General features: G+C 39.3%; 1 protein-coding gene across 3 annotated transcripts; it reads right to left on the bottom strand.

The window, feature by feature from the left end:
* Nucleotides 1–1,202: 1,202 nt before the first annotated feature.
* Nucleotides 1,203–23,607, bottom strand: POP1 (POP1 homolog, ribonuclease P/MRP subunit). Of its 3 annotated transcripts, none has more exons than XM_057400526.1 (15): nucleotides 23,441–23,607; nucleotides 20,790–20,972; nucleotides 19,806–19,981; nucleotides 18,603–18,851; nucleotides 17,960–18,047; nucleotides 17,480–17,655; nucleotides 15,578–15,828; nucleotides 15,352–15,445; nucleotides 14,478–14,589; nucleotides 13,372–13,491; nucleotides 7,554–7,669; nucleotides 5,976–6,167; nucleotides 4,959–5,113; nucleotides 3,750–4,094; nucleotides 1,203–2,925 (listed from the first exon to the last, which is right to left on the bottom strand). In XM_057400526.1, exons 1-15 carry the CDS (start codon nucleotides 23,559–23,561, stop codon nucleotides 2,265–2,267), a joined length of 3,039 nt encoding a protein of 1,012 aa, XP_057256509.1. In that variant the 5' UTR covers nucleotides 23,562–23,607; the 3' UTR covers nucleotides 1,203–2,264. The 3 variants fall into 3 exon arrangements, with proteins under 3 accessions (XP_057256509.1, XP_057256510.1, XP_057256511.1); XM_057400527.1 differs by having other exon boundaries at nucleotides 20,790–20,969; XM_057400528.1 differs by lacking the exon at nucleotides 18,603–18,851.
* Nucleotides 23,608–23,749: the final 142 nt, after the last annotated feature.

The raw sequence follows: 23,749 nt of genomic DNA, 5'->3' as shown, positions 1-23,749 counted from the left end.
TCAGGCGTGCAATGCATTTTACAAGGAGAGTGAAGTCTTAAGGCATAAATCATTGACTTAAAGGAAAACAACTGTGTAACAATATTACAAGATATACAGAACAGGATGCACTTGGATTCCAGTTTCTGTTCATTGGCTCACCAGAGACAAGGATCATAAATCAGAAATAGAGAATGGAAATCAAAGAAAAGTAACAGGAAGTGTCAAAATGAAAACCTGGCAGAAATTACCAACAGGAGGAAAAGAAAAAAGGCTCCAGATGTTTTTTAAAAAAATTAAAAACCTGGGAAAGATTCAGTGAACAAAAGATCTACAAGCAGAAAAGAAAAAACTGATAGCTTGGGTGGGGGGCTTCTCCTCTTTCTTTCCCACATACGAGCCAGGTCTACTGAGGCAAGAAAATATGCATCTACCAAAAAGATGAGGGAGGCGAAGGGGCAGAAAGCCATATAAACATCACCTCCCCTTCTTTCTTCCCATGAAACACAGCTATGGAAACTCTGATCCGAGAAATATTTCAATTGGGCTCACAATTCAAAAGGTTCATTAAACCCAGGATTATTACCACGAGAGAACTTGATCAGAGTAGCCAGGCTGTAATGTTTAAGGGGCTCCTTATTCTCACATACCTACAGGCTGCAGCAGTCACACGGCTCTGAGCGTGTGAATCCCCGCCCTACGCAGCACCAAGCGTTTTCCTCTGGGGCCATCTGCCGGCATTCGTGCAGATACCTCTCAGGACCTTTCTGGGACGATGATTGCTTTATCAGGTGCATCGAAGGTGAACGATGCTGGAGCCATTCAGCACGATTTCTCATGGCGCTGCAGTCCAAGCTGTGCTGGAGGCTGCATCTTTCCATCCCACCAGTGTACATTCTTAAATCGGTCTTCTGGAGACTAAAAAAATAAATCCATCCCCACTTCAATACTTCCCTTGTGATCAGAGAGGTTCTCCCCCCTTCCCCATGTGTGTACCATATTTAATCCAACAATGGCCCTAAATTTTAATAATTACGGGCAAGGCACTCTAAATCCTTCCTCCACCAAATAACTCCAGCCAACATTAGTCTACTCACCTAGGCCTTTTTCAAAGAAAACTGTGAATGAGGGAATTAATTTGTAGACTGATACTTAGAAAGACAAAGCTGTTAACTGATTCATACTTAATTTCTTAAAAAAATCAAGCCTAGTCGACTCCTCAATCAAGAATAATTACATTTTTATTGGTACATGATCATTTCAGGGTAATTCTACCAACTGGCATATATTTGTATCATGCTGCTACTAAACTACAGGGTATTATTGTAAACTTGTGCTCAAGCTGCACAACTCAAGAATGGCTGGAAACTTAAGGCTATCATTAAAAAATCCCAACAAAACACCAAACCAAATCAAACCAACCCACACCATCCCAGTCAAATCAAACACCTTCCTTCCCTCACCCCTCCAGCATACAAGTTTTGTTTAAACAACATTCATAAACCATACCATAACATTAAGAAGCCTTCAATCCTAGCACATTCCATAAAAAAAAATACTGTGTTTTAAGGAACCAAAATATCTCCTTTTTATTAAGAGAAAATGTATGCTGACCCATCACCAGCAATTTTCATCTGAAAAGCTCATTAACTTTCAAGAACAGTTTTTTTCTCTCAGACTAGAGAGACTGATATACTTTCCTATTTAAGAGTGCCAGTTGCTATAATTCAAGATTATATAGCTGGGCTACATTTAATTTGCATTTTATTTAAGCATAGAGCTTTTCCACCACAGTAAGTATCCTTCTGCTTTCTGTGCTATGTAGCTCTGTTCCACTGCAACCACACTTATTCAGACACAAGGAATTGGGAAAAGCCACTGGCTATACACCCTGGTCCAGACTGCATGCAGTTACATGTGAAAGTGTGCTAGAAAGTTCCTATGCACCTGAAGATTTCTAAAAGGAGAAGAATGATTTTCTGTGTATTGTTATATTATCTGCTGCTCTGAGATGGAAAATGAACAATACACTTTAGAGATAAAGAAGATCATGATAATGGATCTGTTACTGTTAAAAATCCTTAGCAATGCAGACATCAAAGTAATACTGTTTATGCATTAGTTGTTTTCATTAATAATGTTACAAAGATTTTAATTATTTCACAATCCTCAAGACATTGCTGGGGCTCAGAATCACCACAAATTTGAGACACAGCAGAAAGGCTACAAAAGACAAAACAGACATTCTTTGGTATTTTTGGCATTCTACTGCATTGCAATGATAATTAAACCTCAATAGTAAGTCTTGCAAATCTGTACTGTAAAGATCCTGGAGTTCTTAACAAAACGAGCCCTTTTTTATCTGCTGGCTGGCTGTGCAACATATAAACTAACCCTGTCAAGCTAACAAAACCCAGGGCTTCTCCACAGCCTGCAGCCAATGAAAAATCCCCTTGAGTAACATATCCCAAGAGAGTTCTGGAGCAGTGGGAAGTAACATCTGGGAGAGCATCCGACCAAAGACCAAGAATGAGGTCTTCATGCTCCTCAGTTGTTTCTTCTTCTGGAACACTTGGAGGGTCACCTTCTAGAACCTTTACGTTATCCTTTTTTTTCTTCTTCTTCTCCTCTTTTAATTTCTGTACCTTGTGCTTGAATAGATCACGATGTTTGGGTTCTTGAGGACCACAGAAGAATTTGTCTTTGCTTAGATGCAGCAAGTCATCTTCTGTTGGGATGCAAATCATGGCATGTAATTCAGGGTTCCCTTTTCTCAAGAGAGACAAGTTGACCCACACGAGAGCCCTTGGATAGCTCATCAAGATTGGCAAAAAGACATCTTCAGTCATTTCCTTCTGTCCCAGTCGAGACACAAGGCGGATTCGCCGATCTTTTCCAGCAGTGGGGTAACACCAGGCTGATAACTGCATTAGTAGTTTTTCGCTCCTATTACAAATTTTTAAGAACATCAAGGATAGTTAGTAACAAGTAGTACAACAGAAACACAGTGCCCCACATATTTGCAAGAGTGTGATCAGAAAAAAACATGGGGCTTCCTGTAACTTTCCAAGGTAGTATTTGTATCCCTCTTAGCACATAAACATGGATGAGTGGAATTCCTGTGTGAATGTATTCCTTCAGAAGGACACATTACTTGTGAAAACCCGCAAAACTTGTTAAATCACAAATGCTCTAAAAACTTTAGTGGCATTAATGCAGTCCAGAACTACCAATGTTTTCTTCCCCTGATAACTAAACAAAGAGGAAAGACTTGCATTCAGGCACTTTCCAAACACTGTTGCTGCCCTCATGCGTTGCACTGGAATGCAGGAGATTCTGTTTTCTTTATAAACCTTTTGAAGTAGTGCAAAAACCACCTGTGATGATGTATTAAAAAAGCAAATGCAAGCTGATTTACACTTGCTGATTTAGCAAATTTTTCAAATCACAAGTATGAGCTTCTAAAAGCTCCATCCCCCCGGAACAAAGACAGAATATGCCAACTCCAAGAACACATTAAACTCAAGTGTTAAATTTAAGACAATTTAAGAAATTTACTTCAAGTCACCAAGTTTGCTGGGGAAAAGCCAGAAAAGGACTTCTACTCAACTGCAAATTCTGATCCACAATGAAACTATTTAATCTCCTCACTATATTTGGATCAAATAATTCTCTCATCTTAATAATCAAGGCTGAGTTCATCTTTTCCCCAGTTCAGTAATTCCCCATAAAATAATACCACCTCACACGTGTGCATCATTTTGACATACCTGAGAACAATAAAATCACTTCTTGCCATAGTTTCATTTCTCTCACTGATGTCTTGGGTGCCTGTAACATCCTCTGTCTTCAAGGTACCTTCAGAGCTTGTTATTTCCATGGTCCCCTCTACTTCACCAGTCTTAGGGGAAGCTTCTTTTATCTTTTCTGATTTGGGGTCACAAAACCTATGCCCTTTCATTTCACAGTGCTCAGGGTGTGAGGAAGAAGGACGTACAAATTCTCCTGATGCTTTCATTCTTTCTTCCCAGTTCTTTGTCAGCTGCCCCCAAGGAATGATGAAAGGAGACAGAGTACCCAGCTTGATATAATTTGGCCTTTTTGCAGGTGGACGTCTAAATGATAAATTAAGTACATAAGAATATTTATTTCCTGGGCTCTTGTTCAGTCCCTAGCACTTCAAAAGGCTGTCTACTTTATCCTGTTGGTCTAATGATGTTTTGTGTTTTCAAAACCAAGTATTTAGAACAGAAATTTAATTGTGCTTTCCTCTGTAATCTCATTCAACAAGAATTTTAAAGTTATACTTCTAGATAACAGTGCTGTATTTCTGACCACCATATCCTTTCAGACACGCTGGATATTTCTATCTACTGGGACTGACATCATCACCTTTTCCTCTAACCTTTTATTTCCCCTCCTAGCTGGAAGGAGAACCAACACAGGCTGGTGCAGTGGACACTTCCAGCCACCCCATACTTGTGATTAAGAGTTCTGTATTTATTGCAGTGAAAATCATAGAATCATAGAATAGTTAGGGGTGAAAAGGAAAATGAAGGCAAACTTCAGAATACCTGGTATTTAAGAAGTGGACGCTGAAATATACCTCTTCATTCACTTTATTGTTTAGCACTTTGTACATACTTTGATATTCTGCCTTTGCCTTCCCCTATCTCCTCTCTCATTTGTTGCTAAGGGAGCCTGAAATAGCTTTATTTTATTGCTACACAGCCTTGTTATAGCCTTATAATTGAGCATATCTCTGGGAAGAGAAGGTTTTAGTTAATTTATATGCCCTGTTTAGCAGAGCTTTTGTGTTAAATAAATCTAGGTTTCTTTTCTTTGTTTATACTACTAGGATTTAAAATGCTAGTGAAAAATCTCAATGAAGTCTTAATGAACACAACAATTAAGGAGCATTTTAAGCAATATTCTTTTTTGTTACTATTATTTCATTCTTGCAATCAAGTCAATATTACCGTTTGAATTTTTCAAGAAGACTGGTTTCCAGTTCTTTGGCAAACTGCATTCCTGCCTGGCAGTCTGGGAAATCATTTGGAGTGTGAGGCGTTCTTTGATACTCAGAATGCTTTAAAGCCTCTTGCAAGCCGCCGACTCGTACACCTCTGTATATCTGTTATGAAAACCAAAACCAAAAAAAGCAATGTTTGCACTGATTCCAGGTTCCTAACTGAAACAAAACATTAATGCTCCAGAGCTACTGCCTTAGAAAATGGAAAGTCTGTCACTTTAGCTTAAAAAAAATAAACTTAACTATAGTTTTCACAGTTCTAGATGCCAATTTCAACAAAAATGTTAGTCATGATCTTTAAATTTAATTCTGAAAAACTATCAAAAAACCAAACAGAATTTCACAGGTTCTGATCTTTTATGTTGCCAGGAATGTCATATTACTTTGACATAGTCACTGCCCAATTTCTTTTAACTGTACAATAGGTATCACTGCTATTGATCCTCTGCACATTTAAAAGCACAAATTTAACTGCAGAAAGACATTAAAACTTCCATCCAAACACTCAAAGCAGAATGCTCCAAACAGCATCAGAGGAGCACATTCATGCTTAACTCAAATTTTGTGTTTTATGCTCTCTCACAAATCAAGTTGTTGACAGATTGGTGGAGATAGCCAAGCTAGAAATAGATTAGCAGCAGGCACCAAACAATTTCTCTTTAGAGGCATATGCCTGTAGAAACACAAAACCAAACAGCTATAGCATCAGCCTTCTCTCCTTAGTCCCCACTCTGATTTCCTGCTTTAGACCGCCATGTGGGCACAGTTATACCAAACAGAATATATGGAAAGCTATTGTTTATTTTACCAAGCTTCTGTCATCAACCAGTTCAGACACCCTTTCTTAAAGTGAGATTTTGATTTGTTAATTGGTTATACAATGCAAAGTATACTCTCTAAAATCAATTCTTTTGAAGCAAACTATGTAATTTCTCCTATTTACTTGCAAGTTGCAGTCACTTACGAAAGGAATCCAGAAAGCCATGCCCCAGCCCTTTGGGAGATAGATATCCCAGCCACTTCCCCATCCTGGTCGATCTTCTCCAGCCATTTTCCCTGGCTGCTGCACCAACAGTATGGGAATCTTAGATTCACAAGGACCCAAATCAAGGTGTGATCCAGGTACCAGTAACTGAGCTCTCATATGGTTTAAATCCTGAGAAGGAGGAGACATTTCCTGTAAGTTAGTAACCATTTTCCCCTCTTCCATATATCCTTCCAAGACACAGGAGGTAAGCTTGTAAACAGGAAAAATATACTAGTAATATTCTACATACTCAAACTGACCTTCATCGAGGAATAAAAAAAATGTTTTTAGAAAAAAATACTAAGCACTCTTTTTCTCCCCTTATTTCCATAGACCTTGATGAAGAGCAGGTACTGAAACTCAAGAGCAAAAATGCACAGCACAGATGAAGGAAGACAAACAAGTATTTCAACTTGGTATTTACAGATTTGTGCACAAGACTAAACTGAACAGGTGCTTTCAGGCAGTCTGTCAGTATGTGGAGCAAATCTGAACTACATCCAGGGAGATGGAAAGAACATTTGGTCACGAAACAGCTTCACATAAAGCATGCTGACGCCAAGGCACTGCCAATCACCAGTTGTTGTATTTCATTGTATCCCATTAAGAGAAGGCATTTATTAAAAAAAAAAGACCATCAGACTGCTGCTTTAAATGTCAGTTCTGCATCAGCTGTTTCATAAGGTAAATACTTCATTTCACAACAGCATGAAGAACACTGCCATATACAAAAAGATTGTGGTAGCAACTGTTATGCACTAGTGTAGTATTTTGTAAGCACTCTGCCTTTTTTACACTACATCAGCCAGTTTGAAAGAGCACAGGACTTACTTTTATAAAGAGATTTAGGGAGATGTTTCTGTCATATAAATATTGGTTATTTTGATTACAATGGTGCCGAAAATTTATCACCTCTAGTGACTAAATCACCTTTTTATTCATACATTTTATGGGTTACTCCTCCATTGTCAAAAGAAACGTCAAGATAGGAGATTTCAAACCTGTAACAGCATATTTAAAGCTCTCTGCAAATCACAGGTTATTGCTCAGAACACCCACAGCATAGTGTGGTGCAGTTCAGAACCAGAGGGATTTATTTCCTTCCAAATTCAGTGATTCATTTGTCAGGAGAATCATCCTGGCTATGACTGAGGAGTGAATGGCCAGAGACTCTCTGCACCCCTTCATCCCTTCACCCCTCATGCTGCACATGAGCCAAGGTGATGTAGGAAAATCCAATTCCAAACCCTTCTGATAAATAAATACACAACTATTTAGTCCTGTAGACAACCAAATAAAGCTTTCTTTTAACTGAATCAGAAACAGTGGTTGTGCAAGAACACTACACAAAGACTACAGAACTTCCAAGAACTTCAAAGTCTTCAACACAGCAGCTGGATACTATGACATTAGCGAACTACTGCTCTTGGATATACACAAGTTTCAAGAGTCTCACTCTATGGACTCACTAGACCATTAGCCATTTTCTCCATGGCAATCCACCTTCTTAGTTACCTGCTCTGAGATTTTATTTTCAGTGACGTTCTTACAGATGCTCTGGTCCCAGATAAAGCTGTGAGCACACTCTACAGGTACACCCTCCAGGTACAGCTGCCTAACTTTATCATTATCTACAAAAGAAGAGAACCTTCAAACAAAATTCAAACAATTTTCATGGCTTAAGTATCAAACTACCAAAACCACTTCACTATCATAAGTACAATGAGCAGACAACTAAAAAAACAGACTATTAAATGCTGAACAAGCATTACTGCTTGCGGACTATCTTATTATCACGTTTGTCCAAATACAAAATATGAAATAAACAGTTGTTAGAAGCATTAACCTAGAATTCTCTTACAGACATTTCTTATTACAAATGATATCACCTTTGGCAATGTAAGTTGAACCTTTATCATGCCACCTTTAATATTCTGGAATTTGACCTTCCAGGCAGAGTGTGAAGCTTAACAGGTTTGCTGAAAATCAGAAACAGCAACATTGCAAAGCCTGAAATATGTCCACCTAAGTAAACTTACAAGAGAAGCAAGGATTACCTTTAAGAAACGCACATACAGGAAATATTTTTAGGAGTATGACTAGTATGCAACTACTTATTTAGCACTAGCTTCCCACTCTGGATCTCTTCAGGATCTGCATGTTGAGGAAGGGATTATTCTTTGCTTATGTCAATGCAGACCAACAGCTGTGTGCATTACTGAGGATAGGCAACACTTTTAGCTTTAAAACTGACAGGTTATTTAATACTTAAAACAATCTCTTCTTCACCTTCACAATCCGACCAAAGCAGAGAGAATGTATACTGGCATTTAGTGACCTATGGATCAAAAGAATTCAGTATACAGTATGCAATGCATGCTGATCCATATTTTAAGTAATTCTTACCAATAAACAATACAACAAGCCTAGTCATAGTTTTGTGATTGAAACTTACTGCTTATTTTGTCATCTACAAGGTCTTACATATTAAAAGAACATAATGTGTTGGGGTTTGTTTTGGTTTCTAACATCACTTTAAGCAGTCTTTCAAAAGACAATTCAACCGATCTTTCCAGTTAATGCTGATAAAGACTTCGAGGGCTCTCAATACAGTAAGTACTGCCAAACATAATTGCAATGCTTATTTAAAATCTATAATCTTTAAGATGTCCCCATTACTAGGAGTTGCAAAATCCTCCAAAAGAAATAGTAAATATGGCAGCACTACTGACAGTTTGATGGTATTATTAAGCTAATACTTACTATGCATTCTTGCTGACGAGTTACATTTACATGAGAGGAAGAAATACTAAAGAAATTACCAGGTTAGGGTGGCACTCCTTCAAATTAAGAACAATACAACTAAAAAGAAAATCCTCGCCAATTCCCTGCCAATGAGCAGAGAATAAGAATTTGTTCTCAGACCAAGAATTAAGGACAGGAACCTGAGCAAGAATCTACAACAGCTCAACGCTCCTAGAGGCAAGGCACATTCTGTCTGAAGATACAGCAAATATCAATGCCTCAAAGGAAGGAAAAGAAGACAGAAACAAAATGGTATGTAGTGGTGCTGGGGAATTCCTTCCAGACTCTTAACAGATAACCAATGGGGAAAGTTACAGACTTACAGCTAACGTAAGGTGACTTTTTCATTCTCTGCGCAGAAAGCCTTTGTGAACCCCAGAATCTCTTTATGTTAAATTATTTAAACACGTTCTAGTTTCTTCAGCTGTAAATTATTCACTGTAACTTTCTCTGCTATTTTTTTTCCTTTAACTACTTCTTTCTATTACAACAGTTCAGTTAGTCAGTCCTTGTCATATTGCAGTTCTTCACAATTCCTATACTCTATAATGGCACAATTTTTTTTCCACTTTAGAAAGCTCTTTTAAGTCAGCCTCCTTCCATCACCACAGTCCACCTAATATCCTCCTCACTATCTTAAAATACCCTTTTCTTACTATGTTCTTTCTCCTCAATCCCCTTTGAAATTTAGTCTCTCTACCAAGCATACTATAATTCAAATCATAATTCCAAATCCTCACACCACTTCTCTTATTTCTTACCTCTCTCCCGTTTTCTTCAGTCCACATTTTAAGGTCGCTGTAGGGAAATAGTAGTAGGGAAATAACCCTGCTGATGAATAAGTGTAGGAAATAGGCAGTTGCATTACTAAGTACACAAAGCTCAGTGACAATCAGCATGTTATGTACTTCTGCTGGTGTCACTGGCTGTTGCTTAGACAGGCAGAGAGATGAAGGCTTTGCTCTGTTTCAAGCTGTTGCTCTGATTTCTGTACCTGGTTATCTCAACAGTCTTAGAAGACAGGTCTAAGAGTAAGATTTCTTCTGTTTGAATTTTTTCCTTCCCTCTATAAGAAATAGCAGGAAAAGCAAAAACATAAGCACTGCTAGGGAGCAGTTTCAGAGCCATATATACATAGGGGTGCATAGTACCAGGACAACTGTTGCCACATACCTAAACCTCTGCAAGAGGTGTATTTGCAAGCAAGGACTCTGTGTCTGCAGAAAGAACTTTACCTCACTCATCTTTCATGATGCATTCTCCTTCTATGCATCTCTTTCACTGACTGTTTAAAAGCTCTGCCATACTCCATGTTGAGCAGTATTTAAGGCAGTGGAATTTGCATTCTCCAACAGAAGACAATAAAAGCATATAAAATGTCAGAAGTGTTCTTTAAAATGGAGAAAAGAACGTCACTAATTTGCAGTCATGTAAGCACTGACTGCTCACCCGGAGTCTTGACTTCCAGAAGGCATAAACCTGCTGAGAGGGCAGTGAGAAGTGATTTATTCACAAATTTTCTTTCCTTCAGCCTGAAGAAATGAGGATAGCTCCTTGATTAAATCCTGTCAACAAGTATCTGTAACACACAGCTTGCGCACATACATATGCATACAGGAGTCTGAGTAACTGAAAAGGCGGGGGGGAGATAGGGGAAGATGACAGATGTGTATCAGCTCATAGACTGCATGTATGACAATCCACAAGCAAAGAAGACGGCTAAACTACTCACTCATTTGATAAATAATGCATCTTTAAATTAGTAAAGATTTCCTAAGAAAATCAGTTAGCTCTTATACAACATAAAGAAGAAGAGAGGCTAAAGGTCATACAGAACCTGCTAATATATGCAGTGCTGTTTTAATCTTCCTAATACTAACCATAATAGCATATGAATGTCCAGGAAGCGAAAAGGGAAAAAAAGTGTGGAATACAGCAACACATCCTTTTTATTAGTCAATCAACATGACACATCACTAAGGCAAATGAATGATTACTAAAATTTCTTAAATAAGGATCAGCTCACAATATTACCACATCCAAGCAAGCTCACATCAAAGCCAAGGCTCAGAAAGTTTATGTAGTTCTAAGGCTTGTGAAAAGATTTATTCCGACAGAAGGGCCAAATCAATACCATCCATGAATTACAGATCTTACAGAAGTCTGCCTTTTTTTAGGGTGGGGTTACCGTGGAAGTGTGGGTAACACTAGTGCTGTAGTGATTCATGCTATGTGCTATGATTAATTCCTTCCTTTTTTGATTAAACAAACTGCCATTCAATAATTTGAAGAGGAGGATGGTGTCCGCTCCTGTGTTACTCTTGGCAAAGGAACTACTAGAACGAGTGGCCACAACTGATTGGAAAAATGCTGGCAAAAATGCTAAATCAAACAAGAATAACCTTTGGGAGTAAGTTGCTTTTGATGAAATTCTTGCTGGATATTTCAATAATCTCACTCCAAGGGTGGCTAGTAACAGGGCCCTGGGGAAGTAATTAAAAAAGTCACTTCTCTGCTTTTACTTGAACAAGGAGACCCATTAAGGCAGAGATAATAGCTGTCATATTCAACTATGAAATCAGGTTAGGATCAACAGTCTTGGGAGAGTAACAATAGGCTCTCTTTCCAACTAACACCTAGAAATACTTTATGAGGAAGACAGGAGAGTGGCAGTTAGACTTCAGCCTTGAAGAGATGAACTGCCATGTCATAGGATTTCCCCACTACACATGTAATAAGCATGCAGGAGATCGTGAACGCTCCTGTAACATTTCCAACACAACATTAGGAGGGCACTCAGCAGCCATTTTCCCCACTGAACCATAAGTTCCTCCTATTCTCTCCTGACCTGCTTCATGTAAGAAGCCTGCCCCCTCTCCTTCTCTACTCACTATGATCTGCTTTTGATTTTTTTACTAGGAGACAGCTGTATTGCCTGTCTTCTTTCATCCCTTCTGCCTACTTAACTCACACAGTAGTGTGTAACAACAACTGTTTTAGCAGAACCCAAATTACAAGGTATCATGTGGTTCACCTTTCCTTGCTAGCTAAACAAGGACGTTCTTCCTTCTCCCGAATACAAATCGTAGAGGACAGATGCAGTTTTAAGTTCAGGATGAAACAAACAAACAAAAAAAACACTCAGAAAGAAACCAGCAACACCAGCTTTTCTGAATGCTTGTGATTTAGAAGATTTTTTTCAAGCAAAGGATAACCCCGGTCTTGAAGGTGGCTGTCTTACATCACTACCTCTTTACCACAGCCCTGCTTCCTGAGGGACAACCAGCTCTGACAGTGGGAGAGAATTACTATGAGACTTTTCCAATGCCTAGAAGCCTTCTGCCGATATTGCCTTCTTGAACACATTTTCACAGACATGACAAGCAGAATGAAAAGAGACAAACTGCTTCTTGTAGTTGCCAACTCCTCTACCAACTCAAACCAGTATCTGTAAACAAGTGCTATATAGCTCACCTTACTTCTCAGCAGGAAGGAAGCGAAGCTGAGGTTGTGTATGCTGCATCATTTCCAACAGAACATTAATGATGAGAAAGTTAGCTGAGCAGAACTAATTAACAGGATAAAGGCTGCTCTAGATACAGAGGGTAGAATAGGAGGATAAAAGAAATTCCAAATGACAGAGCTGTCCAGAGAGCTAAAAGACAGAAACTGAAACAGGTGCTCAACCTGATTTAAGCGAAAGGAAAAGCTAGATTATTATTGTGTCCTGCAAACACACCACCAAGGAAATTAAGTATTTTCAAGTCTCTTACACCTTCAGCTTGTCCTATTTCCTACTGCTTGTTAACTGGTTACCATGCTTCTCCTTTTACATGACGCAGTCTGCGTCCAGTCAATCTAATTGGAAATGCTTACGCAGCACTGTACACAAACTCCACTGTATATGTTCTTCCACATTTTTCAAGGACATTCACATCCAAATGAATTTGAATTTTGCACTGGAATACTCCGTAAGTCAGTACTGAAATTAAAGTTCCAGAAGTCATAACTGCATCTTCCATTTTTTAACATAACCAGCATCATGGTCATTTGCAATGCTAACCTTGCAATGGCTTTTTTTTGTTTTCCCCAGTAGAACTGCAACTTTTATTGTAGGACTATAAACCAGAAACAGTAGATATATTCTTGGACAGATAAACGGCATCAGGAAGACTAAACACCAAACAGAAACTTACTATGTAGCTTTTAGCACCTGGTTGGCCTTGCCAGGATTCGAACCTGGATCATCTGTATGGTCAGACAGAGGCTTCCACTGAGCACAAGACCAGCTTTGGTGCATATCCCTCCCTCACAGTTGTTGTTCTAAAACCTATGCAACTTTCAAGCTGTTTCTGTTCAGCCAGGGGCTTTGGAAAGGGGAAGAAACATTCTGAAATCCCATGTTACAGGAAAGCAGCAAGAGACAATCAGTAGAAGATGACAGTCAATGAAAACAAAGTATACAGAGAAACTGCACCTCTTGCCTTTGGCAGTTCCACCAAAGCATAACATAAGCAATGTATTTTACCTTGGTATTTTTCAAAGTTTGGCATAGCTTTTGTCTTCTTTTTTGGCATATTGACTCGAGGATCTCCAGCAGTGAGGCCCAGTATTGTACCTGGTGGCAGCTGTGATGGTGAACTTATCCCTTTAAAAATACACAGATGAACATTGCCATGAAACCACCAATTAAGTTCTGATCTTTTTCTGCACTATTATTTTGTGCATTTTCACCTGCAGGGATGTGACATCACTGTAAGCCAGAAAAGCAATTCAGAGTACTCACTCAACTTAACATGCTTTTTAAACTCACCAGTGCTTGTTAAATGTCCAATAGCAAGACAACAATAGCAGTGTAAGACTTACTTTGCAATTATTTATGTTTAACATAGAAATCAGATCACTCTCACACAACTTACAGACTCAATTTATCTTTTGCATTTGGCACACCTCTTAAAGAACAGCCAACCTTTGTTTTACATTTATCTTCCAGCTGAAGGAAATTCAAAACTGGGTTTTTTAAGTTTTACCTCATCTCTGCTTAATTACATTGGATAGCTTGAGAATACAGTATGAGATCCACCAAAGCCAGTTCCTTACCTTCTTCAGTGCTAGAAAGTGAGGAGGTGTTTTTATGATACCTTACAACTCAAATATACAACTGTTCATTAGAAAAGAAACATATAAAGCAAGGTGTAATACTTTCACTCTGGGTAGGAGCCTACCACTTTATCTGGTGGAGGTATTATACAACTTAGTGCTTTAATTTGATGTGTATGGGGAGACCGAGAGTATATGTCAGACTATACCCCATCAGCAATCTCAAATCTAAACTCACAAACAAACAAGATTCTATTACCTATTCATCTATTAAGTTTTATCTAATTTTATCCATTAAGTTTACCTATTAAAAGTTTGTACTAAAATTAAAATTCCCTTACAAAAACTTAGTGTAACGTTTCTCAAATCTTTGACGTGCCACAGTAACTACCTATGTACATGCTCAATGGCATCACTCTCCTGATCAAGAAAAAAATAAGCATTTCCAAACTGATGTCCAGTTGACATGACTGTTTTGACCATCAGAGTTTAAGAGTCTCCCCATCCTCCCATAGCACCCAAATGCCCAAATACCTTCTAATAGCTCAAAGATAGCACTTTGACACTGATGAAGAGATACTTTTTCAGAGTCCTTGCAGTTTTCTACCCACCAGTTATTCAGTTCTGTTTCTGAATCTGCCATTTCCTGGAAAACAACACATCTTATTAAAGTCAAGTGGTTATTCAGTATTTTCTACCAGTATGAATTCACTCTCAGTTTGCCTTAACCACTATTGTTGTTTTCTTCCTCTGCAAGTTTCAAACCAAAATCATTTTTTTTTATGCAGCCAATTCCTATACTCCACTTTACAGTAATACTCAATAAGCTGCTCAGTTTAACCTGTGTTCCAAAAAATAAACAAAGCAATCCACAATGCTTCCTAATTCTGTTTTTGAATTATTTCTTACAGAAAGCCAGAGATTTCATAGCCTCATCATGTTAGCTGCAAGAAACAAAAAGCCCCATTAAAATAACAGTGATGCTATGTGACAAGAAGTGAACAAATTACTAAATCCTGGTGAAATTGCGTATTTGATTGAAAACACAAATGTTTTCTATACCTTACATCTTTTGCTTTTTAACTCTAGGTGCTCATTCTTGAGAAACATGACCTATGATCTGTCATAGAGAATATGAATTATTCTGGACGTCTCAGCAGAAACTACATGGTCTACTCAACAGAACCATTGCTTCTATTTTCTTCCTACCCCCACTTAAAATCCAGAAAGGAGTTCCTCCTGAGATCACTGTTAGTCAAAAGGCTCAATACCGAGTAGAAACAAATAGGTTAACCTTTATAAACAAGTAAGACTAGATAGTTTACGATTCTTTCTAGCAAAACCAAGCTTGCACATTCTAGCAACCTTATCAAAATTACAGTAACATCCAGATGGCTAATTTTCTTACTGTTTGTAGAGAAGCAGCTTTCAAGGTCTCTGTAAGGACAGAGTGTGACAATGGGCCAATCAGTCTAAATCTGAGAATCTCCATGCTTCTATCACTGAAACAAAAGAAAATTTCAAATTCATGTACAATTGTACAACACACATTTTTCCCCCAGTACTACTAAGCCAGAATTCAGCTATATTAAAAGGTTATGGGTCACAATTTCTAACTTCTACTATGAACAAACCTGATCACAACACCAGTAGTCTGCGAAATCCAAGTGTAGGACTGGAATGGGTCTCTAGTACCATCACCAATTATTTTTTTCATTGGCACAACTTTTTCTCCTTCTTTATCCTCCTTCTTTCTTTTCTTGCCAACACTCAGAACAACATCCATTTGTTTTTCCTCTTGAACCGATGTTGTAGCAGGCTCAGAATTATAGGTTTCTTCAGGCTCTGAACACTGAAAAATTGCTTTTAACTCTCCCAGTATGTCCTTAAGAAAAAGGAAAACTTTGGGTTAGGATGATAAGCAGTGCATTGCAAAGCTTAAGCACAGTTTTTACAATTACACTCTACAATTTTCCTATATGGATTTAACAGAATAAACTTCATTCTGCTGAAGCCTAGGTTTTGCTACCAAAAGCTGAAAGCAATACTGAATGTTCCTAAGAATTTATTTTCACTCAATATAAGAAAACTTGACACTGCACAAAATTTCACCTTTTTATCTTTTTAAAGTTCATAACTTAAGTATCAGATTATGATTTTCTGTGATGAGACTACACTTAGCCTGTTGGGGGTGCCAGTGGGAAGGATATGAATCAAGCAACATCATATTGCAAATGTATCCCAAAACAAGTAGCACTAGAAAACTTTTAACAAGCTCCAACATTAAAAAAACCTCAAATGCTTCTGTACAAACTTCGTAAAAACAAGCTGCAGAACACAAATATGATTACAACAGAAACAATCTTCGAACTTTTAATTCCTAAAGCGGTGTATTATATAGAATCACAGAATCATAGAATAGTTAGGGTTGGAAAGGACCTTAAGATAATCTCGTTCCAACCCCACTGCCATGGGCAGGGACACCTCACACTAAACCATGTCACCCAAGGCTCAGTCCAACCTGGCCTTGAACACTGCCAGGGACGGAGCATTCACAACTTCCCTGGGCAACCCATTCCAGTGCCTCACCACCCTTACAGTAAAGAACTTCCTCCTTATATCCAACCTAAACTTCCTCTGTTTCAGTTTTAACCTGTTACCCCTTGTCCTATCACTACAGTCCCTAATGAAGAGTCCCTCCCCAGCATCCCTATAGGCCCCCTTCAGATACTGGAAGGCTGCTATGAGGTCTCCACGCAGCCTTCTCTTCTCCAGGCTGAACAGCCCCAACTTTCAAAACAAAGATGTTGAACAAGACCAGTCCCAAAACCGATCCCTGAGGGACACCACTCATTACTGGTCTCCAGATGGACATTGAGCCACTGACCACAACTCTTTGTGTGCGGCCATCCAGCCAGTTATTTATCCACCGAGTGGTCCATCCATCAAATCAATGTCTCTCCAATTTAGAGACAAAGATGTCATGTAGGACAGTGTCAAATGCTTTGAGCAAGTCCAGGTAGATGACATCAACTGCTCTACCCCTGTCCATCAATTCTGTAGCCCCATCATAGAAGGCCACCAAACTGGTCAGGCAGGATTTCCCCTTAGTGAAGCCATGCTGGCTTTCACCAAGCACCTTGTTGTTTTCCATGTGCCTTAGCATGCCTTCCAGGAGAATCTCCTCCAAGATTTTGCCAGGCACAGAGGTGAGACTGACTGCTTTGTAATTCCCTGGGTCATCCATTTTTCCCTTCATGAAAATGGGGGTTGTATTTCCCTTTTTCCAGTCTTCGGGGACTTCACCTGACTGCCATGATTTCTCAAATACAATGGCCAGCGGCTTCGCAACTTCATTTGCCAGCTTCTTCAGGACCCGCGGATGGATCTCATCAGGACCCATGGACTTGTGCACGTTCAGGTTCTTCAGATGGTCTCAAACCAGATCTTCTGCACTTTTCAGAAGGCATCTTCAGCATTAAAAGTGTACAACACATAAAGAAATCAGAGTTCAACTACATAGAAACAAAAAATACCTGCTTAAGAGCTGGATGCATCCAGATCCACAACTGTCTGTTTTCAGACCCATCCCTGGGTTTCCAAATAAATGTAACAGGACCAAGCATGTCCTCAGGATAGCGATCTGCTCGGTAAAGATTCACGGAACCCTCGAATTTTCCAGACAGACATTCTGACTCTCCAAATGTTAACCCTAAAGAAGAAGATCCTTACTTTCAAGCAAAATAATCTCATTTTAAAAAATAAAAAAATTGAAATTTAATCTGGTTGTGGGCTAATCATGCACTAGAATTAGTTAAGCAACAAGCAACTGAAAATAAGAACATATAGTCCTAGTCCGAGACATTTTAATTATGTTTTTCAACCAAAAAAATCACAACTCTGTATCAACTCTATTACTATGACTGACATTGGTGAGATATTAAAAAAGGAAAAGGATGGGTTGTCCCTTAGTCTATTAAGAATCTTAACTTTATTTTGCACTACCTAAGTTTTACCTGTGTCAATGCTACATATTTGAGCGAGGGGCTTCAGAAGCTCATTCTCTTTACCAGTCAACTCCAGGCAACAATAATATGATAAATCCTGAAACAAAAGGATAGTGTAAAGTAAGAATAACTCTTGAAAGTGAGCCTGGCAATGAAGTACCAGGCGCAGCTTCACAATTTATACTGAAGTAGTAATCATTCATTCACTAAAATTTGTGTCAGAGAGATTGGGTTTTGTTTTTTTTTTATTTACTTCAAATTGTTAGTTATAGGAGATCTGTCAAACATTTCTTGTTTGAGGGCCAACCTGCCTCTCAAACCAACAGACCAAAAAGGACATGGAACAAAGCGCCTGTCTTCAACAGCATCCTGATCAGGAAGATGATGCAGGGATTCACTTAATCTCTTAGCCCTTGAGAAGACTGAAGATATAGTATTTCAGCTGTAGTTACTTTAAGACTCTTCCAAAAGTTCATGTTACTCTCTCTGATACTTCAGCCCTTCATTATTATAAAATCACTCCTTTCACACTTAGCAGTTATAAACAGCTGACACAACAGTACTTCAAAGAGACAGAAATATTCATTACAACTGAACAGCTGATTACTTCACCTTGGTAAAATAACAAAGAAAACAGATGTAAGGGTGGTACCTGAAGAAGGCAGTGTTTTGTCATAGCTCGGTAACAAGCCCTGTAGCACTTCTCTGTAGGGCTATTTCCTAAACAGTATCCCCATTTCTTTACCATGTGAAATCTCTTTGCATGCCAAATGTGTGTTTCCAGCCAAATATTCTTTCTTTGCCTGCGATTAAACTCTGCTACCAAATTTATGTGGCGCCTTCTAGCTTTGCGGCATTTAGTCTTTGACTGTTCTTTTTTCTGATGTACAGCTTTCTCTGCCTGTTTTTAAAAGAGACAATATTGAAGGAGGACAAACTTCTGCAGAAGAAAAAGGCTGACACATATAAAGATACAAGAAGCGCTAGTATTAGGTTAGACTTTATTCTGATGATAGTTCTCCATAATTCTTAAGGCTAAGACTTTGAAAATTCATGCACAATCCCCACCCACACAAGTGTATCAAAGTACCCATAGATAAACTAAAATCCAGTTTTTGAATCATGAACAATTATCTTCAGGAACTTAAGGTGGAGTGGGTAAGGCCTCTAAAGAACTAATAAAAAAGTCAATGGAAGGAAAAAAAGAATGCAAGTCAACCTTTATACATAGAAAATTTGCCAAGCAAACTGACTTGATCACTTTAAGAAGTGCACAGAGATAACAGTGATCAATGCCAAACATCAGACAGACTTTCACAATAAAATCCTACTGAATCAATTTTTTTATACCTTTTTCTAAAAACACACAGGATGGCCATAGTGGTTAAGGAGCAAATAACTCCACAGCAGCATTGTGACACTGCCACAAAATGAGCTTCAGGAGCAACCAGGAACAGACAGTAAGTCTTAAGCTGCACACAGCCTGCCAACAACTCCAGTATACCTCCCACGTTTGAGCTGTAACACATGAACCATCATTCTGGTCATGAATAGGCCATCCTGGCTTGAGGCCATCAGGGTCGCAGGCTACAGCTGTGGTGGGGTGCAAAGCAGACAGGTGTTTGCCTTGGGACCAAGGTACTGTCTGAACAATCCCTCCTGCAGTGGGCCTTTTTGTCATCACTACTCTAATAACTTTTCAAGACGTCGAATAATCACAAAGCCAAGTGGTTAGTGAGACTTGAGACCACCATCTAAAATGGAGGCACTCCTGCACTTTGAAGCCAAATGTCAAAGCCTGAAAACCTGTGTACTCACTCTATAGTTTATCAATTACCGTAAAGCACACTTATACCTCTTTCTTGGCAATCTCTTGGAGCCGCCTGGGTAGGCGTTTAATATTGTGACTCATGGCTCGCCTTCGCATGTGCCTCGGGAGAGTCTGGAAAACCATAGAGTTTGAAGACTTCTGTGAAACTGCTTTCAACATGGCACTGATCTCAGCAGCACGAGCTTGAGCAAAAGTAGACACTGGAATGAAAAGAATGCATCAGAGCATGACAAATAGCAAAAATCAAAGAAGGGGACACTGTACATACATCACTGAATTCGAGTAGAGTATTCCCAGTACATCAGTCTTCTTGAGATAGAAGTAAATACTGTATACGATTACTGAAAAAATTTTGATTCTTTAGATACTCTGAAACTTACAGATAGGATTAAGCAAATACTTACACATGAATGAATCTTAAAGCTGTGGTATAACTAACATGTCCTATTTGCATTAAGTACTTTACTGAATTAGTAATATTTTTAAGATAAAATTCAGAGAGATAAAAAAAAAATGGAAAAAGGAAAGCAGTAATCACATTACAGACTGGTTTAAAATGACCAAATAAGAATCCAAAGGTTGGTCTTGTTTCATGCTTATGTAACTGTATCTATTATAGGAACACCTCCACATTCTGAAAGGCTAGTATCTCCAAATAAACATTTTGTTAGATGGAAAGTTGTCTTTAACTCACATCATGGGCAAAATCAGTTTCACTGGCTACATTAAAAGCAAGTGACTCTTAGTACTCATTTTGCTGGCAAAGAGAAACCAAAGTGTGTATCCTTCATTACAAGTGCAACTTTTCAGCTCAGAAATCTGAAAGGACTCATTAAACAACAGCTGGTCATTCCTTCCAATACACAACTGCTTAAAAAAATTAGGAAAAGCAGAAGAATGTAGCATCAATTCTAATTTTTGCTTTTGCACAAAAATAAAGACAGCAAATTTAATCACCAGCAAGTTGTCCTGGACACACAAATTATGACCTTTTTATTATATACAAACCTGTTATGTATCTTGGCATTTCCTCAGAAACGCTCTGGCGTCCTCCTTGACATCCTCCTCTTCCTCTGCCTTTCTCTCCTCTATTTTGCCCTTTTGGAAAATACTGGTCTTTCCTGTAAGAAGGCCCAGATGATCGATTCAAAAATTTCTGCTGCTGATACTGGTGCTCAGAAAGAGCATCTCCTGGAGGGTTTAAGAGATGAAGAGAGGTAACAGGAATGCAAAGCAGTTTAAGCAACTGGCAACTCTTTCCTCATAAGACTGCACTGCACATTCCTCCTACTATAAATATAGGTACCAAAAATAGCCATCAGAAATCATAATTCTTTTTTTTTATAGGAAGAAATAAAAATTTTGCACTGACCTGCAGCAAGCCTGCAGTAGATTAAGTAACTTTTCCACAGTCTGAAAAGTCTGGTACCCAATCCAGACTTTGCCTTTACCAGATCCAACAGGAAAGACCTGACTAAAAATTAGTCTACATAACATCAGTAGCAATTTTTATTATTGTCTAGCCAGGGTTTTAGTACCAAACAAGTAAAGTTAATATTCTGCCTCTTGCCCCTTGATCTCCACCCCTCAACCCCCCCAGTCCAATACATTCTTGTCTCACATATACTTCTGTTACAGAAATAAATAAGGTAAGCATGATAGAAGTATGCTGGTGAAATAAGCTACTTCTCAGGTTGATGCATTTTAACCAATACTGAAATTAAATAACTAAAAGTCTACAGTAAGCTTCTAGAAGTACATACATACCTTTCAAGAGTGACAAGTACCTAAACATTACTTCAAGTTTAAGAGGGCCTTGAAGTCCGTATTTAAAGATTAATTTATATTCAACCTATTCAGTTAAATCTTGGTTAGGATCTCTAGTATGACTTGAGATACGCTTCTTAGGTAGTTTGCGCTGCACAACTGGACTAAAAGGGGCCGAGACAGCCATTCCCACCACCCCACCCACGGCATCAAGATGAGGGAACATGGGGCCATACTGTTCAGGGAGCTTCTCTAGGGAAAAACCAACCTGTGTGTAAGAAGAAATGGGGTAAGAGATTAAAAAAATAATTTTTCAGGTTGATCAGCTTCTTAAACAAGCCTATACCATTGTCCTGTTGGCATGAGGAACAGCCAAGAGCAGATTCACCTTCAGCAGCATCAATTGCTGGAGGTGAATGAACTTAAAATGGTAAAGAACCCCCTTTTTCCATTTCAAATAAGCATGAAGCTGAAGTTTTATACTCAGCAGCAATGCTGTTGCAGCCCTGATACAATCACACATCATGCAGAACTGCAGTAATTCAGATTAAAAAAAAAAATGGGGTGAAAACAGAAGTTAGTTTTTATGTGGAGTAACTCCCTGATCTGGGTTTTCCACATGGCAGAGAGCAGCACTGTCCAGACAGTGAAGATGAGAAAGAGATATTGCTGAAGCCAGCAAATCTGTGTAGAACTACAACCTAAATCAATCATGGGAGGGTGACTTGCAGCAAATAACTCATATCACAAACACACCATTCATTATCAAATTTGTGCAAGAATGAAGGAACTAAATATTTTAATCAGAAGATGGAAGATTGTTTCAAAAGGCAGTGACTGACTTAATATAGAGAAAAATTAAATTATTCCAGGTACTATGTAGATCCACTAAACTCCCATTTAGATTTTTTTCTCCTGTTTCTACAAAATAGGCCCATAAAACCAAAATACATTACAAAAAAAGTTATACTGATGAACATGCATGCTATTCAACAGGACAGAAAACACATAACCATGTCATCTTAGAAGTTACCTGCTACATACGAAGTTAGAAAAATGTTTAATCTGGCTGCACTCCTGTAATGATATCATAAAATCTTCTTCCATAATTTGCTGTGTCATTCTGTCTGCTCAGAAACTCTTCAGTCACCTAAATATACTGTGACACACTTTTTTGCTCAACCATAACGATGCAATTTGTCAATTTTTGAAGGCCTCACAGTATCAGGCCCTGCTCTTATGTGTGCTTGCTTCCACAGAAACATAGATAAGAAAATAAAAACGTGAAGAGGAAGGGGTATGGAAATCAAAAGTTCAACTGAAGCATAAAGGATGCAGGTGAAAACAAAGATGAAAAAAGCATGTGGCATACAGGATCTTCAGATGCAGAAGTTACCTGTGTACCAGAAATGACCTAGCAACACTGCTATTTTAGGGGAATGCCTTGCTACCTCAAGACAATACTATTCCACAGATACAGGAGCCACAAGCACCAAAAGGAGAATTGGTTGGGCACGCGGATCTGATGGAAAAGCAGTGCATTTATCGCAGGGCCAGCAGGCTAAACCGGCTCGTCCCGCGCCTCCCAGGTCTGACCTTCTCTTTCTAGAGGAGGGAAGTCACTGGATGAGGTGTTATCACTGAATTAATTTTAAGGCTAGAAGCTGCAGTAGGCGGCAAGAGGTTTGTCGTGTAACCAAAGGGATGATATCGAGAAGCGCATATTAATGACAGTTATGGCAAAATCAGGGTTAAAGGAGTCAACGGCAGGGGACGAAACCCTGAGGGGCCCCCACACCGAGCACGCCTCGCCGGCCGCAGAGGACGGGAACACCGTGTCTTGAGAGGCGGCTGATGAACATCCCCTCCGCGACCACGCACCCCGGCCTTACCTGGGGTTGGGCAGGCTCTGCTCCCGCCGCCGGGGAAGGGCCCCGGCTCCGCAGGAAGGGTGACGCTGGCCGGCTGGTTCCTCATCTTCTTGGCCCGCTTCTTCTCCTTCGCCCCAGACATCTCCAGCAGGGCCCGGGGGGCGCTGGGAGGGGAGGGTCACACCAACACACCCCGCAGCCGTCCGGCGGAGGCTGTCGAACCGGTCCCTGGCGGCTGGGGGGGGTAGACAGGAGGTGCAGCCGCAAGCGGAGTAACCACCAACACTAACCCACCGCTCACTCACGGAGCGGCCTCCGCACGCTGCCACC

Source organism: Pezoporus wallicus, unplaced genomic scaffold (genome assembly GCF_028554395.1).
Source record: "Pezoporus wallicus isolate ANWC-B61680 ecotype Strahan unplaced genomic scaffold, APGP_CSIRO_Pwel_v1 contig_7985, whole genome shotgun sequence".
NCBI lineage: Eukaryota > Metazoa > Chordata > Aves > Psittaciformes > Psittacidae > Pezoporus > Pezoporus wallicus.
Note: the sequence above shows the minus strand (reverse complement) of the source record. Positions and strands in the feature narration are given on the sequence as shown.